We start from the raw sequence: 14,985 nt of genomic DNA, 5'->3' as shown, positions 1-14,985 counted from the left end.
CCACGGGCCTCCACCTGCGCCACCCTGGGGACCCGAGTCTCTGTGGCTCTTACAGGGAAGGTGCCGCCCCGCCCCCGAAGGCCCTCCCTCCGGCCCTGCCCGGGCCACCTCCGGTGACTCACAGGTACTGCCGCTGCAGGGCATCGATGTCCGCATTGACACTGCTGATCTGGGACCGCTGGCTCTTCTCCAGCTCCCGTTCCATCTCCTCGCGGTGGGCATTCTTCATGGCTTCGATGGCTGTGGACAGGATGTGGCCCTCAGCACCCACGGGCTTGGGAGGTGAGACCGACAGGAAGGCGGGACATCCCCCCACTGCTCATGCCAGCCCATTGGCAGTTGGGCCGGGAGGATTCCCGGGGAACTCCCCCATGAAAGGGATGCAGGTGTGTTTTTTTCTTGATGTTAGCAGAAAACCAAACTGATTCACTAAATGTCAATGTTAAATCCAAGTATGAGTTTGTAGGACAAGCAGGCTTTCAGGCTGGGCCTGTTTTCTTAGTGCCGAAATCACAAGCACCGCAGGATAGTTACATGAATGGAGGGGACACAGGCCAAAGGCCCAGGGCTCAGTCCGGACGCTCTGGGCTCTCACGGACCAAGGGCCGCGGGCAGAGGTGTCCGCTGCCAGAGCAGTGCCAGCAGACGGGCCGATGAGACCAGGGCAGCCCCTCACGAGCACCAAGGGTGCCGGCGGCCACGGAAAGCGGGAGTGCTGGTGCGGGGCTCTCGGGCTCTCAAAGGGCTCCTCTAACAAGCCCTTCCCCCAAGAGAACTGTCCAAGAATTCTCGTGGGTAGCGAGGCTTTAATCTCAGCCGAAAGACGGTGAGAAGGCCAGTCACTGCTCAGAGCTGTGCGATCAGCTCAGGAAGACCCTGCTGCCCGTCCCCGGGGTTAGCGGCTCCCACCTGAGATGGTGGCCGCGGTCTCCTCAGCCAGGAGGCGGTCTTTCTCCTCCCGCAGTTTCTCCAGTTCCCGCTGGTGCTGCCTCTGCAGGTCTTCGATCTTCTTCTGGTGTGTTTCTTCCATGGCTGCAAACCCTCGCTCGCACGTGGCCTGCAAGGTGCACAAGAGGCTTTACGGACTTTTCTTCTGCTATTTACTGAACAGACCTCAGCCCTGCCCTCCAGGCTCCTGGCACAGAGAAGGTGCTCTCTTGAGCTGAGCCCCGCGCCAGCTGTCTGGAGACTCACTCTGCTCCTGCGTGTGTCATGCTCCCAGAGCATTTAGAAAAGGGTGCCTGATTTCTGTGGTTGTTGTGCATCCCATTTCTCTGTAGAAAGAGTTGGTATCGTGGGCAGGAAAAGGCCGCAGTAGAATTTAAAATAGCCAATCCTGGACCTTTATGGACCGACAGGAGGGGGAAGGACAGAGTGAACGGGGCAGAGGCTGGCCGTGTCTGGTCTGAGTTTCATGGGCATCAAGCACAGTCATGAACAGTAATGTCTTTGTCAGCCGCAAGGAGGCAAGGCCATCCTGTGAGTGACGGGTACCGGGTAGCCCAGTGCACGGAGCCAGGGGGCCCAGCCCTGCCACTGCCCAACTTGGCCGCCCTCATTGGGTCACTGAACCTCTCAGGCGTCCGAGAAAATTAGGCTAGGGTGTACGACTTTTCCTTTTCCTTTGGAAGGAGTACAAAGAGGGGGCACTAATTAACGAGTGCCTCTGCTAACTGTACTGAGACCCACGACGGAAGAGCTGCTCTCCAAACCTGTCTGTGCCTCGCTGCAGCCTGGCTTGGTGTTTGACCTAGACGTGGGTGTGGGGAAGGACACAGGCATGACCTAATGAGAAGGGCTCAGACCACCCCACACCCCCTCACTGTGTAGTAGCCCAGGCCTGGCTTATCAGTTGGTCTCACTGATGGGGTGGGTATGAGGGGTGGTCTGTGCAGCTGTTCTGTGCGTGGAGGCACATTTCTTGTCTAAATCCCTTGGAAGATCTGTTTCAAAGTAGGGATCGCGCCTTTCACTGATCCTTAAAAACTGGAAGAATGTGGCCACGTTAATTCCAAACCCAAGTATCCTGTACTTGCACGTGGATCAAGGAAGGGTACCAAGAAATCCAGCCTCCGTGTGGGCACCTCTGTCTCAGCCCCCACGGTGACTGAGAGGCCCTTCTGAGACTCTCCAGTCAGTACTTTTCAAACTCACGGTCAGAGTCTGGACTTCCCTGCGACAGACTTGCTTCACTGGGGAAGTGGTCTTAAGTGCTGTGCGCCACTCACGGGGCGTTTTTCTTCTTGCAGGGGCTCCACCTGGGAGCTGCTGTCTCCTCTCACTGCCCTCACACCCCGGGACACTGGAGGGTCCTAGCGCTGCCCTCTCGCATGCTGTGGTTCAACGTGGACTCTTGGTTAACACATAGCTGCAGGGCCTTAGTTTGATTTGAGGGCTTTAGAATAAAGATAAGGGTCAAAATTCTTCCTACAGAAACACTAAGGTGTCTTTAAAGACTGGCTGCTTCCTTGGAGAGTATATGTGTTTAAGAAACAATCTAATTTTTAAGGCAGTAAGTAATCCCTGGGATCAAAGTTCCTCGGCAACCACTGTGAGAGTCGTGAGAAAGAGCACCAGCCTTCAGCTATCAAAAGAGGGGCCCTCAGGCCAAGACCCCAGTCTCCCTGACCTGGGCAAAAATCTGCACAAGTAACAGCTGTCAGCCGGGCCCCAAGAGAGCGGTTTGCTTGTAATTTCTGCGTGTCTCACAGGGCCCAACAAGAATAGGCACAGGACAGAGGCCGCCGCCCACAGCAGGCAGCATCCAAGCCCCAGCCTGCATCACCGCCGGGGCAGAGCCTGCCCCCAGTGTCAGCCCAGGGCTTTCCTCCCTCCCGGGTTCGTGCCGATGGGCGTGAGAGCCAGGCTGGGCCTCGTCTGAGTTTCCTGCTGCGCAGATGCGCTGGGTGTTGTGGGAAGCGGCCGGGAAGTTACTTTCAACGCGGCACTGGTATGCGCCGGCCGCACGGGGACTGTGTGGCACTTTCCAACAGCCCTTGAAGCTTCCTTGGGATCCAGAATAGCCTTCAAAAGCTTTGCACTGACTTGGAAACAGCCTGGCAGGCACTAACGGCCCGCCTGCTTGTCGCAGCAGCGCCGGGCTGCCCTCAGGACTGGACGCACTGCCGGCTCACAGCTGGAGGACGGGGCTGGGGACGGAGGGCACGGGAAGAGCCTGGCGTCTACTGGATGCAGCTCAAGGGATGGCGAGAAGCCCGAGAGGACGAAGCCCAGAGCCCAGGCTGCCCTGATGGCTCCACACAGCCCAACGCCCCAGGGCCCGAAACGTCACCTTGATGGGCCAGGGCCTGGGAATCCTGTCTACCAAGGTGGGTGTGAAACGGGGTCGGGGTGTGGTGGGAAGGTCACTTCTCAAAACCCCTGGAGCAAATAAGGCTGTGCTCCCTGTAAGAGCAGCCATTCCCACCAGACGTCTGTCCCCACAGAACTGGGGCGGGGAGTGGCCCTCAACACCCCACTGCAAACATTCTAGCCTTTGGGAAGCCCAACTCTGCTCTCCTAGGACAGCAGGAAGAAGAGGACCCTCCCCAGGTCCAGGTCTGCACAGCCTGGAGGTGGGGGCAGTGGGGGAGCTTCCCCACCACCCTGCCTCGCCAAGCCCTGCTGGGACCCCACCGCAGCCAGTGGGAGGTCAAGCGGGGAACAGCCCATCAGCTCCTTCTGCTGTTCGGTGACTTGGAGCCAAGAACCGTGTCCCAGCTCCGCCTGCACTGGACGCCCCCCGACCGCTCTGCTTCGAAACCTTGAGGCTCTCAAAGTCCCTCTGGCGCTCTTCCCGCAGTGAGGCCGCGCCACCCGCCAGGTCCTTGTGCTCCAGCGCTTCCCGCAGGACGTCCACCTGGGCCTCCAACTCCTGGATGCGCCCCTTCAGCCCCATCATGGAGTCGGCCTCCCCCTCAGCTGGCCGGCTGGAGGACGGGGGTCCGTGGGCTGGTGGGGCGGCAGGGGGCCGCCCCTGGTAGTGGTGCAGGGTCTTCTGCAGGCACCGCAGCGTCTGAGAGTAATGCTCCTGCAGGGCCCGCAGCTCCTCCTCATGGATGGCCTGCAGCTCCCTGATCTTGAGCTGGAACTTGTCCTCCAGGGTCTGCACCTGGTCCACAGGCTGCCTCTCCAGGTCCTGCCTGTCCCCCGCCAAGGCATCCAGCTGGCTCAGGACCCTGCTGCGCGCAGTCTGCGGCGCACCCTCTGCCCGGCTCAGCCGCTCCCCTGTGTAGCTGACCTTCCACTCCTCAAACCACCCTCGTGGGGCAGCCAGGCTCTCACGGCGCTCACTCTGCCCCTCTTCCAGACACCTCTGCTGCTGGCCCAGCTGGGCGACCTTGGTCTTGAGCTCCGCGTTCTCCCGTTCAACGATGGCGATCAGCTCCAGGTACTCGCTCTTCTGCTTGCGGAGAAGCCCCTCGTACTCCTCCCTCAGGGCCCCCACAGCGTGCTCGTGCTCCTGACAGGAGGCCCCCCCGCCCGACCAGGACTCCCTGTAGCCCCGGAGCTCCTTTTCATACTCCAGGCGGATCCTGCAGGCTGTGTAACACACCTGAGCCTGAATAATCGCATCTTGAACTAATAACGAAGAATACTGGCCGAGGCCTCCCAGACAAGCGCTACGGGAGAGATGCCGGGATGCCTGGAGAAGCTTCTGACAGTCTCGCACTGCCTCCACAGAGAGAAGTGAGGTTAAAGTGGCAGAGATCTCTCCCAAGAGACTGGCCTTATCCTTAAGCTGCAGGGCGAGCTCTTCCTGAATAGCAACCAAGGCCCCAGAGCTCTGGCTGGACAAGGGACAGAGAGCCTGCGAGCCAGCTGGGTCCGGATGACTTGGTACTTCTTCCGGCAGGCTCCCAGTCCAGGACACCTGGACACCATCTCCGGCACCTGCTGGAAGCTGGAGGGTTTCCGAGACCTGCAGCATCACTCTCTCGAAGTCGGGTGTCTGGTAGGCCCCTAGGATCTCCCCCAGCATGCGCTTGTGCTGCTGCAGGGCTGCCTGTGTCCCCTGCAGGGTCTCCTGGATGCTCTGCAGCCTGCGCTGGAGGGACCCCCTCACCGAATGCACGGCAAGGCTGAGCTCCGCCCTGACCCACGTGGCGTCGGCCAGGGCAGCGACCGGGGCTGGCGGGGCGTTTGGCCGCCCACCTCCCGAGGCACTGGCTGCCTCTCCGCCCAGCGTCTCCAGGTGCCGGCTCAGGGACTCGACCTGGCTCCAGAATTCTCCATCCACCAGCACCTTCTTGGCCCAGGCATCCACTGGGGCCCCAGGACAGGCCACGGTACTTTCGGACTCCAGCGGCCACTTTCCGGACTGAGAGATCTCGAGGAGCACGTGCGAGATATCGGAGGTGGTGTTTTTCAGTGAGTCTGCTATCTGGTCTATCAGCGTGGCTTCCAGAGCTATCTGATCAGAAAGGAGCTGGAGCTGCTCCTGGTCGCTCAGCTCCGGCAGGTATGGTGGCTGCCGTGAGGTCGCTTTTTCTTCCTCCGAGAAACCCGCCTCCCCTGTGGGAGGTGGCTGGTGACACAAGGCCTGGATGGCGCCGACCAGCAAGCTTTCCACGCCGGCCAGGAGCCCTGCCCCCGCGTCAGCCGGCAGCGACCGCAGCTGTTCCCGGCAGCTTTCCAGGCAAGCCAGGGCCTGGCTGTTCTTCACCCGGAAGTCACCGAGCTCCTCCACGTGGTTCTCAACCACCTCCGCCCTCGCCTGTCTCTCCTGCTCCAGCTGGGAGGCCAGCGCGGCGACCTGGAGCAGGCTGGCACGGAGCTGCTCGCGCAGCTGCGCCTCGGTGCCAGCCCACTGTTGGTGCAGAGCGAGCAGGGCCTCCTGGCTCTGGCCCTGCTGGCTCTCCAGCTTCACTGTCACATCTTTGAGCTTCTCCTCGGTGACGTAGAGCTTGGTCTCCAGGGAGTGGATGATGGACAGGTAGGTGTCCGAGTCGCTGGTGGCTGGGAGCGAGCTGGGGGTGGCCTCCGACGACATGCTCTCCTCCGAGGGTGAGCGGTCCTGACTGGTGTCAGAGGACGTGCTGCTGGTCCAGGTCCTCTCAGACCCGTCAGGGTGGGTGTACTTTTGGCACTGGATCGTGGAGAACCGGATTCTTTGCCTCTTAAGGCCCGGTGCTCCCTGGTCGGGCTTTGAGGTGCTCTGCAGGTGCCCCTCCCTGTTGGACACTTCCGACCTTGGGGGCACTGGGCTCTTTTCTCTTCTGGGGCTGCTGTCCCTGTGCTCCTCCCCCAGGGCAGCCCCCGGAGGTGCGCTGGCAGCCTGGAGCTGTGGGCCCGAACGCGCGACGCCGTCCTCCTCCTCGGCTTCTTCCAAGAAGCTCCGTGGCTCCTCGGCGTCCTCTGAGGACTCCTTTGCCTGGAGCTTCACTTCTGTTTCCTCTAAGCTGCTCCCCAAGACAGTCATCTTAACCAGCACATCCTGGAGATCCCGCTCTTTCCTCGCCAGCGCCTTCTCGTGCGTGTCCTGGATGCACCTCAGCTCCTCCTCCTTCTCCCGGAGCCGCGTGTGCGCGCCCTGGAGCTGGCTGGCCACCCTCCTGTAGGAGCGCTCCAGGCTTTGGTAGTCAGCCTCCCTCCCCTTCAGCTTCTCCTCAAGCGCAGCCACGTCCCCGTCGGACAAGGCGACACGGCCCATCAGCTCTTGGAAGCGCTGTCGGATCAGGTCCCGCTCGTCTCGGAGGCTCTGGACGTGCTCGGCCAGCTTCTGGATGCTGGCCTCCTTCATCTCCAGCTGCTCCTCCAGCCGGTGCACCACCTCACTGCCCTCGGACTTGGCACTCAGCTTCTCCTTCTGCAGGACCTCCATCTGCTGCTCGTGGTCCTGGAGCCGGTCCTCGAAGGCGCTGGCCCTGTCCTCTGCCTCCTTCAGGCTCTGCAGAAGCTCCTGCTTCTCCCGCTCACAGCTCCCCAGCAGCAGCTCGTAGTTCCTCTGCAGCTTCTCCTCCATCAGCCTCTGGGCCCGCTCGCTGGCGCTGAGCTGCTGGCTGAGGTCGGCGATGCGCTCCTGCAGCCTCTGCACCTCCTTCTGCCGGTCCCGCTGCAGCGCCTGTTGCCTCTCCAGGTCCCGCAGCTCCTGCGTCCTCCCCAGCAGCAGGGCCTCCGCGCTCTGGAGCTTCCGCTCGCTGGCGCGCAGCTGGGCGTTGAGCGCGGCTTCGCTGTGCTGCCGCTCCTCCAGCTGCTCGCGGACCTTGTCCTTCTCCAGCTTCAGCTCGCCCTGGAGCTTGGCCAGTGCCTGCTCCTTGATGGTGAGCTCGGCGGCGGCATTGCCAAGCCGCGCCTGGAGGCTCCGGATCTCGGCCTCGTGGTGCCGGATCGCATCCTTGGCCTCCCCGTAGCTGCGCTTCAGGGCCTGGATCTGCCGCGTGATGAGCTCCTGGCGCTGGCACTGGGCCTCCAGCTCGCCGTGCAGATCCTGGTTGACTCTGTGGAGCCTCTGCCAGGCGCCGGACGGGGAGGTGGCCACTTCAGTCTTAAAAAAACCGATGAAATACGGGTTAGTAACACTCGGCCTCCCAGTTCTGAGTGTCACACCTCTGGCCAGGGTCAACCACAGAAAGGCTCCTTGGTGGGTCTGCCTTTTATCCTCTGCACAATTTTATTTTCATTTAAAAAAAAGAAAAACAACTAACAAATCGTCTCAGTTTTTTTTTTTTTTTTGGTAAGTAGCTGCTTCCAGGTAAACAGAAAACATGGACATTAACATTCAAAACAGCTCTAACCGAACAGCTTCTAGGAGAAATAAACCAAACAAAACTGAATAATGGAGCACACTGATAAGCAAAACGAAGACTGAGGGACGAGAGACTCCAGCAAGAGGGACGGGCAGGAGCAGAGCAAAGCATCCGTTTGTTTGTTTTGCAAAACAAAAGGCACACAGCTCCAGACCACAAACCCCACCAAAGCGCAGGACCGGTGACGACGCCACTTCCTTCTGGGACAGGGGAGAAGGAAGGGAGGCACCGCTGGCGGATGTCAGCGAGGTGACATCCGAAACATTTTCCTGTGAGAGGTGGAGCCCGTCCTCTACAGTAACAGGAAGAACTAATCTCTACCTGCAAGAAGACAAAACGAAGGGGAAAACGCAAACCATGGAGTGAAATATGAGAGTTAACAAAACAAACAAACCTTTGTGGCATATTCAAAATAAGAAAGTGAAGCATGCAGAAAATAAAACACAATTGAAACAAAACTCCCCAAACTAAAAGGCATGCAGAACAGACAGAACTAATTAACGCAGGAAAAAAGAAGAACGTGAAAGGAGTGAGAACAGCTCAGCCTAAGAACTGGCCTGCCTGTGGCTCCCTCCAGGTGTGCTGGTGGGGAAGCCACAGATGTGACACTCAGTTACGGTAAGTTAGACACTCCACGTCCACACCCTGCCAGCTCCTCCCGGCCATCGGCGCGGAGCCCACCCCCAGCTGCAGATCCTTCTCACCCTTAACCCCAAAGCCCCTTGCTCATTCAGACTTTTGATTATAAGAATTGTCAAAGCACATAGGGAGGTTAAAAGTAAACTGTCCTTTGACCTGGCGGGGAGGTGTCAGCGTGTGAGCTGACGGATGGGCTTCAGTGCGGGCTCATGCAATCGTCCAGGTCAGACACACGACAGGGTAGTAATGTTCGAACTCTGCTGCCAGGATTTTTACCACCTGGTGTGAAATGAGTGCGTGTAGGATGGCGGCCCAAACCAGGGTTTAAAAAGATGCTTCCCAAACCTGCGAGGTCTGCACAAATGACTCAGAAAGCCCCGGAGTGAGACATGCAGGAAAGAGGGGTGCCCCCCATCACCAGGTTCCAGTACCTCAGAGTCTGAACTGGGCATGGCGACAACTATGGTTGAAGGGCTAAGGAGGAGGGTCCAGGGGACACGGGGTGCCCAGGGCCATGGCCAAAGCTTAGGGGGAAAGGAAGGCAGAAGAAACGTGCCACAAAAAGGGCATAGAGAGAGGTAGGAGGGCGGACTCCGCCCAGAAGATCCACTCGGACCAAGGAAGCTAGTGTGCTGCAGTCTGGAAATGCTGATGCAAAAACTTATCACAGAGATTCTGGATCCTTGAGAGTCTGAAGAGCCCTCGGGGACGAAGTCTAGGTCTACACAGGCAAGGAGGCTGATGCTGCAGGGGAGGGGCGCCGCGGGTTCTGGTCAGTGCAGGACCCTGACTTGAACGCTGTGCCTTCAGCCTTGGCCAAGAGCTCGAGTTCTCCGTCCCATCGCCCTGTCTTGCTTTCCCCCCGGCACTCATCTGTGAATCACCTCTCCCCACTGCACATTGGCTGAAGGGGCAGGAGAGTGTTGTTTTATACCCCAGAACTAGAGCAGGGCCTGAAACGCTGCGGAAGAGTTGGCTCACGTCGGCCTGCTCCATCCAGGTGACCTCCTGCCTGACAAGATGCCTGTGGCATGCCCGCTGCTGCATGGGGGTGGCGGGGGGCGGCACTCTGGCACAGAGAGGCCTCTGCAGGAAGACGCTAGGTTTGGACTCTCAGCTCAGGATTCAGGCTGCTGCCCTCCCACCCCTCCACACCACTGGGCAGGCTGGCTCAGGGCTGGGCGGCCATGTTTCCCCCTCAAACTCCAGCCTAGGCAGAAAGTAAGAAATGGGCCACTAGGCTAGTGGTAACAGTCCCAGGCTGCCTTGTAGGTGTGGTACAGACACGGTCAGGGGCAGGAAACCAGTTCTAGCTCTGCCATGGGCTTGGCCATAAAAGGAGGCATGTGGCTGTTACTCAAGTTCTTAAATTTGTAAAATGGGACTAATGCTGCCACTGTGAAAAAAGTTAGAAACAACATGCAAACATGTGATGTTGATAATAAATATATATTGGACTCTTTGGAAGCCAAAGAGAAAGACTACTACTGAAAACATCTAAAAAACCCTTCGACGTAGAGGGCTCAGGCAGATCCTCCAACTTGTTGCACAAGGAGGAGACCCAGGCAGCCCACTGCCCAGGGAGCCCGCTCCAGTGGCACAGGAGTCCAGAGGCCTGGCACTCGGTTTTGCACGTTCCTAGCCTGCCTGGGTCCTGCACACTGAAGCCCGAGGGCGCCTGGAGGGCCGTGGCGGCCCCGCAGCCCTACCTGCAGCACATAGCCCTCCCGGGCGCTCTGCTCCCGGCCCAGAGCCACCCTCAGCTGGTCCTGCAGCAGCCGGTTCTGCTCTAGAAGGTCTGAGGCCTCCTTCTGGCTCTGCTCCAACTGTTGGCAAAAAGACACATGTTTTTAAGCAAAATGGCGGTAACAGGAGCAGCAGCACGGCACGGGCGCTCGGTGGCGTGCCCAGTTCCAGCTGGGCTGGAGCTCAGTGGCGCCTCCGAGGGCCTTGCAGGCGGCCACACCTGGGTGGATGTGCTCGTCGGGTCTTCACCCAAGGTTCCAGCTCAAGCTGTGAATCAACCTGGGCAGCCACGTAAGCTCCACACCTGCTTGAGGATCCACCAGGTGCAGACCCACCAGGAAATGAGGACTTCGTGCCCCTGTCAGAGGGAAGACTGCCCACTGGGGCCTTTGGGTGTTCTCAGCGTGGCCAAGCACGCCCGTGCTGCCCCAGGGCAGGCCTCACGCCAGGCTCGACCTTGGCTTCTGGGGAAACCCTGTTTGACCAGTTGGGTACAATGGATTTCATATAAAATTCTTTTTGTGAGAAGAGGTCCTCAAGAATTGAGCTGCTTCACACTCTTGCTGTCACTGGCTGTGAATCCAGCCGTCACCCATCTGCCCCCTTCTGGAACCTTACCTACGTGCCCTCAGCTGCTGGGCCGTGGCAAGCAGGGAGCTGGGTGTGCAGCAGACTGTGCTGACCGGCACGCGGACCTTGGTTTTCAGACCTTGCTGTCTGAAACAAACTCAGGGTCCAGTGTGTGGCCTGTTGACTTGCAGGCTCGTTTTGGCTGTTTAGAGCAACGTGAGTTTGAACTGTTACTCTTCCACATCTTGCCTCTATTACTGTATTAACAAGCGTAGAAAATGGAAAAAACTGAGAAAAAATCCAAGTGTTGATGCTAGTGATAAACGTCAGCCTCGTGAATCTAACCAAATAAGAAGAGGATGAGAGGTGGGCAGGCCAGTGGCCAAGCTGTGATTTCGTTAGCCACCCAAGTCAAGCGCACACGTGAATCGCATCCTTGAGGACTCCTGAGAGGCAGCTGGAACTCCACCTCCTTGGCCGTGGCACCTCTGCTCAGACTCACAAACCCACGGCCCAGCTTCTGCAGATTTGACTTCTGGGCGCTTCCTCATGAAGGGAAATGTCACGTTACCAAGTGCAGGGACCGCTCACCCACCTCTGCATCCGGAGGAGGCTCGTGCCAGGCCCCCCAGCAGGCCCGTCCTGCCCCCAATACCTAGAATCAGCCCCGCCTCCTGCTGCCTGCCCCGCACCCATCAGGTCTCACTGAGGGTCGCAGGGCTGCCCAGTCCAGACGGAAAGCTAACTCTGTTCACATGTCTCTTCTGCCCCCAGCCTCTAGTGCGTGGCGGAAGCAGGGCAGACGGGGCCCCACCTGGCCTGCAGCCCACCCGCCTCATCTCTGGCACCTCTGGCTCTCAGTGTCAGCGCCACTCCTCTGGTCTCCAGAAGGGTCCGGTGCCCTCCCTGCCACCCCCCACCCCAGCGTGCCTCAGGCCTGCACTGCGCTCGGCGGGGAGGCGGGGGGGCTGTCGCGTGTCTGTCTGCCTGAGGGCCTGCAAGCTCCTGGGGCGGGTTAGGCACAGCGGGTGCCGGGGAAGGTGGCTGCACGGACCTGCCCTGCCCATGCCGCCCGGCCATTACCTCCTTCTCCAGCACAGAGGTCAGCTCGGGAGTGGACAGTCGGTCGCTTCCATCCTCAGAGGACAAGTGCAGGGGGGCGATGGGCACTTGTTTCTCCTCCCGGAGAGGGGTGGTCTCCACCTGATGCCACCGCTGCTCGATCTCCACGTGCACGTTCTGGGTCCTGAGGTCGGCGGTGGCGGGCGGCCCCGGGCCCCGGTCGACCTCCATGCGCAAGGCCGCGTCGTCGATGCTGGGCCCGTCAGCCACGTCCACCGCCCCAAAGCGCTTGCGCCGTTCCTCCCGCCGCCGCGCACGCTCCCTCTCCAGCTCGCCGGGCTCCGCCTCGGGCCGTGTGGTGGCAGGCCCCGGGGCGCTGGCTCTCTGCTGGGCCAGGGCCTGCTGGATGGGGCGGAACTCGGCCCAGTCGAAGGTCTTGGAGCGGCCCTCCCGCCTGCGCTCACGGGCCCGGCTCCGCTTCTGCTCGGGGTCTGGCTCCCCAGGCTCCCCGTCCTGCTTCTCCCGCAGCCTCGTCTCCGAGGGGGAGCTGCTCCGGTCTTTGCCCTGCGGCAGCGAGCTGGGGCGGGGGAGACAGTTGGTCAGGCGGGGCTCCCGGCGACAGGGCCCAGCTCCCTGCTGTCACCACATGCCTTTTTCTACGCGGCTGTGGCTCCCACAAGGAAGGGGGAGACTCTGCCTTGACTCACTGACACGTCTGTGGAGGGAACCCCAAGTGGCCCTGAGTGGTGACAGCAGAAAAGGAGCCGCAGACAACAGCCCAGAGGTCTCCCGCAGGATGATAATGGGGGGGCCGCGAGCCCCTTCAGGCTGCGCCGGGCACGGCCACACCCACACAAGGCCACGTGGGAGGTAGACCCCACGGCACGCAGGCACTGGGCCGGCGGTGACGGAACAAGCGAGACCAACAACCGCTTCCCTCGAAAGGCTCATGGGTTTTTAAAAAGCAGGTAAGTAACACGGTCAGGTCTGTGTTTTAAAAAACCACTCTGGGTGGCTGGCGTGACAGACGGATCAGAGTGATGGCCCTGGGACCACCTGTGGGCCAGTGAGCTCGATGGCCCAGGTGGCACCCACGAGCCGGCACCAGGCAGGGGCTCACTGAACAGGACTTGAGAGGACTTGGTGGCCCACCCGGGGCAGAGGTGAGCAGGAAGCAGGACACTCGAGGGCACCTCTTCCTGCCCAGCAGCTGGATGCGCCTCCCCCACCTGCCCCACAGCGGAGGTCCCCGGGCAGGGTGCTGTAGGGCACTGGTTGTGGCCGTCCGAGGCAGAGGTCTCCGGGCTCCAAGGACAAGAGCCTGCGACCCTGGCCTGAGCTGACTGGCCTCTGGTCCCCCCCAAGCCCTCAAAACAGGGTGGGAAGACCCCCAGCGCGGCGAGGGCTGGGCCTTGGGGACTCCAGGGAGCATCTGTGTTTGAAAGGTGGCCAAAGAGAAGGGAGCCTGCAGAAGAAGCATCCTCCCTGTCCCGGGAGGTGGCCCTGGGAGCTTCCAAGTCAAGACCACACGCTTGCACACAGTTTCTCCAGAACGGACCTTTTCAACAATGCCACTGAACTGAGAGCTGGCCCAGGCCTCGGACTGCATAAGCCATTAGGATGACACAACAAGCCGGACCCGCCACTATCCGCAGGAGAAGAAGCCCCTGCGACTCCCCACCAGACTTGGGGGGGCCGCGGTGTGCAGCTCAAACCCACACTTCTGACATCTGTACCTGTTTCCAATAACTTTCCCGGGACATGGCCTTGCTGCACTAAAAAAATCCATCTTTTCTCAAAGTATAAAAGCCCACACGGAACAAACTGGGTGAGGCGAGCACCCCGGCTGTGAGGCGGCTGACCCTGGAGTGCACTGCTCATCAGGAGGACACTGTCCCCATGGGCTGAGGCCCCAACACGGAGGGGAGGCGCCTCTCCCAAGCCATGTGTCGCCTGAGCGCGTTCTTCCTGCCCTTTCTGAGGCCAGAGCCACACACCTGCGACATCCCAAGGCTAACGAACCCAGCCGGGCCCCGACCCACCGCACGCAGCCTCCTCAGAGTACCCGGAAAGAGCTTTGGTCTCTGCTCCTGGTCGTAGAGACTCGGGAACAACCAGGTATTCTGTTCGTGCAATAAATGAAGGAATGAACAAACAATCGAACAGACAACACAGGACGGAAGGACTAGAGAGAAGAGTCCTCCATTTAGGGTCCCTTCCTGCCTTCTTGTTCAAAGAGGTGCAGGTCACTAGCAAGGAGGCCAGAACTTGACCAAGGTGTGAGGCCGCCCTAGGCCAAGGAGCGCTCCGTGGGCACCAGGGTCGCCCCCTGGGCGCAACCTCCAACGCAAGAGAGTCACTCAAGAAGCATTTAAACGACCGGACCGAAAACCGCAAGCAAGAGGCTCTCAGAACCGGCAAGGCGCCGAAGCCGTGAGGGTCAGGGCAGCAGAGTTCTCGACATCACAGCACCAGCCACACACAGGGAGCTTCTCTGCTTTTTGTAAAATGAAAACTTCAGGTTTCTAACCATCAGGGCAGGAGGAGGAAGGTGTGGGGCGAATCAGGAGGTTTATGAAGCATGGATGTTGACACGGGGAACCGTTTCCCAACTTTGGCCTCCAGCACCAAGAGATGCAAAGAGAGCTTTGTCACAGCTGCACGGAAATCCAGCAGATTCAGGAGTGAGGCAGAAGGATCAAGAAAAGGAAACGCTAAGGTGGCCTGTGAATGCGGCATCGGAGCCGCCCTCACCCAGCCGTGGCTCAGTGCCCGGGCCCTGGGGAGCTTCTCCCGCGGCCAGGCCTGAGGGGGAAGGGTAACCTCCCAGGAGGCCAAGTGGAGAGTGAGTGGGCGGCGGACTGAAGGCCGGGGGGCAGGCTGTGCTGGGCCCCTCGGGCACCCTCCCGGCTCACCTGGTCACGTCGGGGGCAGAGATCGGGTGGACGTGCTTCATGATGGTCTGGATCCAATTCCGCCGGATTCCAGACGTCATAGCAGAGAGGGTGAAGGCGCCCTCCTTTGTCTACACAGAAGACGAGGAGTTAGCAGTGACTGGCACCTCCCCACCCCTGAAGAAGGCCCCGCAGGGAGGCTGGCGGCCAGGTGGCCGTCCCAGGAGTGCGGTATGTGCCTCACTCAGGATGAACAGAGCTGGAGGGCAAAGGAGAGAGCAAAGCCGCGAACACTGTCATGGCTGTGGCTAACCCGGGCGTCCCCT

The 14,985-nt window shown here is 60.2% G+C and overlaps 1 protein-coding gene across 9 annotated transcripts in view; it reads right to left on the bottom strand.

The window, feature by feature from the left end:
* Positions 1 to 14,985, bottom strand: part of MPRIP (myosin phosphatase Rho interacting protein) — a 129,687-nt gene that overhangs the window by 9,231 nt on the left and 105,471 nt on the right. For 7 of the 9 annotated variants that reach the window (XM_067717662.1, XM_067717659.1, XM_067717658.1 and 4 more), the window contains 6 exons: positions 14,681 to 14,790; positions 11,787 to 12,342; positions 10,097 to 10,213; positions 3,764 to 7,486; positions 910 to 1,057; positions 123 to 240 (listed from right to left, as the gene is read on the bottom strand). In XM_067717662.1, the coding sequence (XP_067573763.1) occupies positions 123 to 240; positions 910 to 1,057; positions 3,764 to 7,486; positions 10,097 to 10,213; positions 11,787 to 12,342; positions 14,681 to 14,790 (4,772 nt within the window). The remainder of the gene's footprint in view (positions 1 to 122; positions 241 to 909; positions 1,058 to 3,763; positions 7,487 to 10,096; positions 10,214 to 11,786; positions 12,343 to 14,680; positions 14,791 to 14,985) is intronic. The other 2 variants (XM_067717665.1, XM_067717664.1) reach the window with 1 other exon arrangement.

This window comes from Pseudorca crassidens, chromosome 19 (assembly GCF_039906515.1).
Source record: "Pseudorca crassidens isolate mPseCra1 chromosome 19, mPseCra1.hap1, whole genome shotgun sequence".
Taxonomy (NCBI): Eukaryota; Metazoa; Chordata; class Mammalia; order Artiodactyla; family Delphinidae; genus Pseudorca; species Pseudorca crassidens.
Note: the sequence above shows the minus strand (reverse complement) of the source record. Positions and strands in the feature narration are given on the sequence as shown.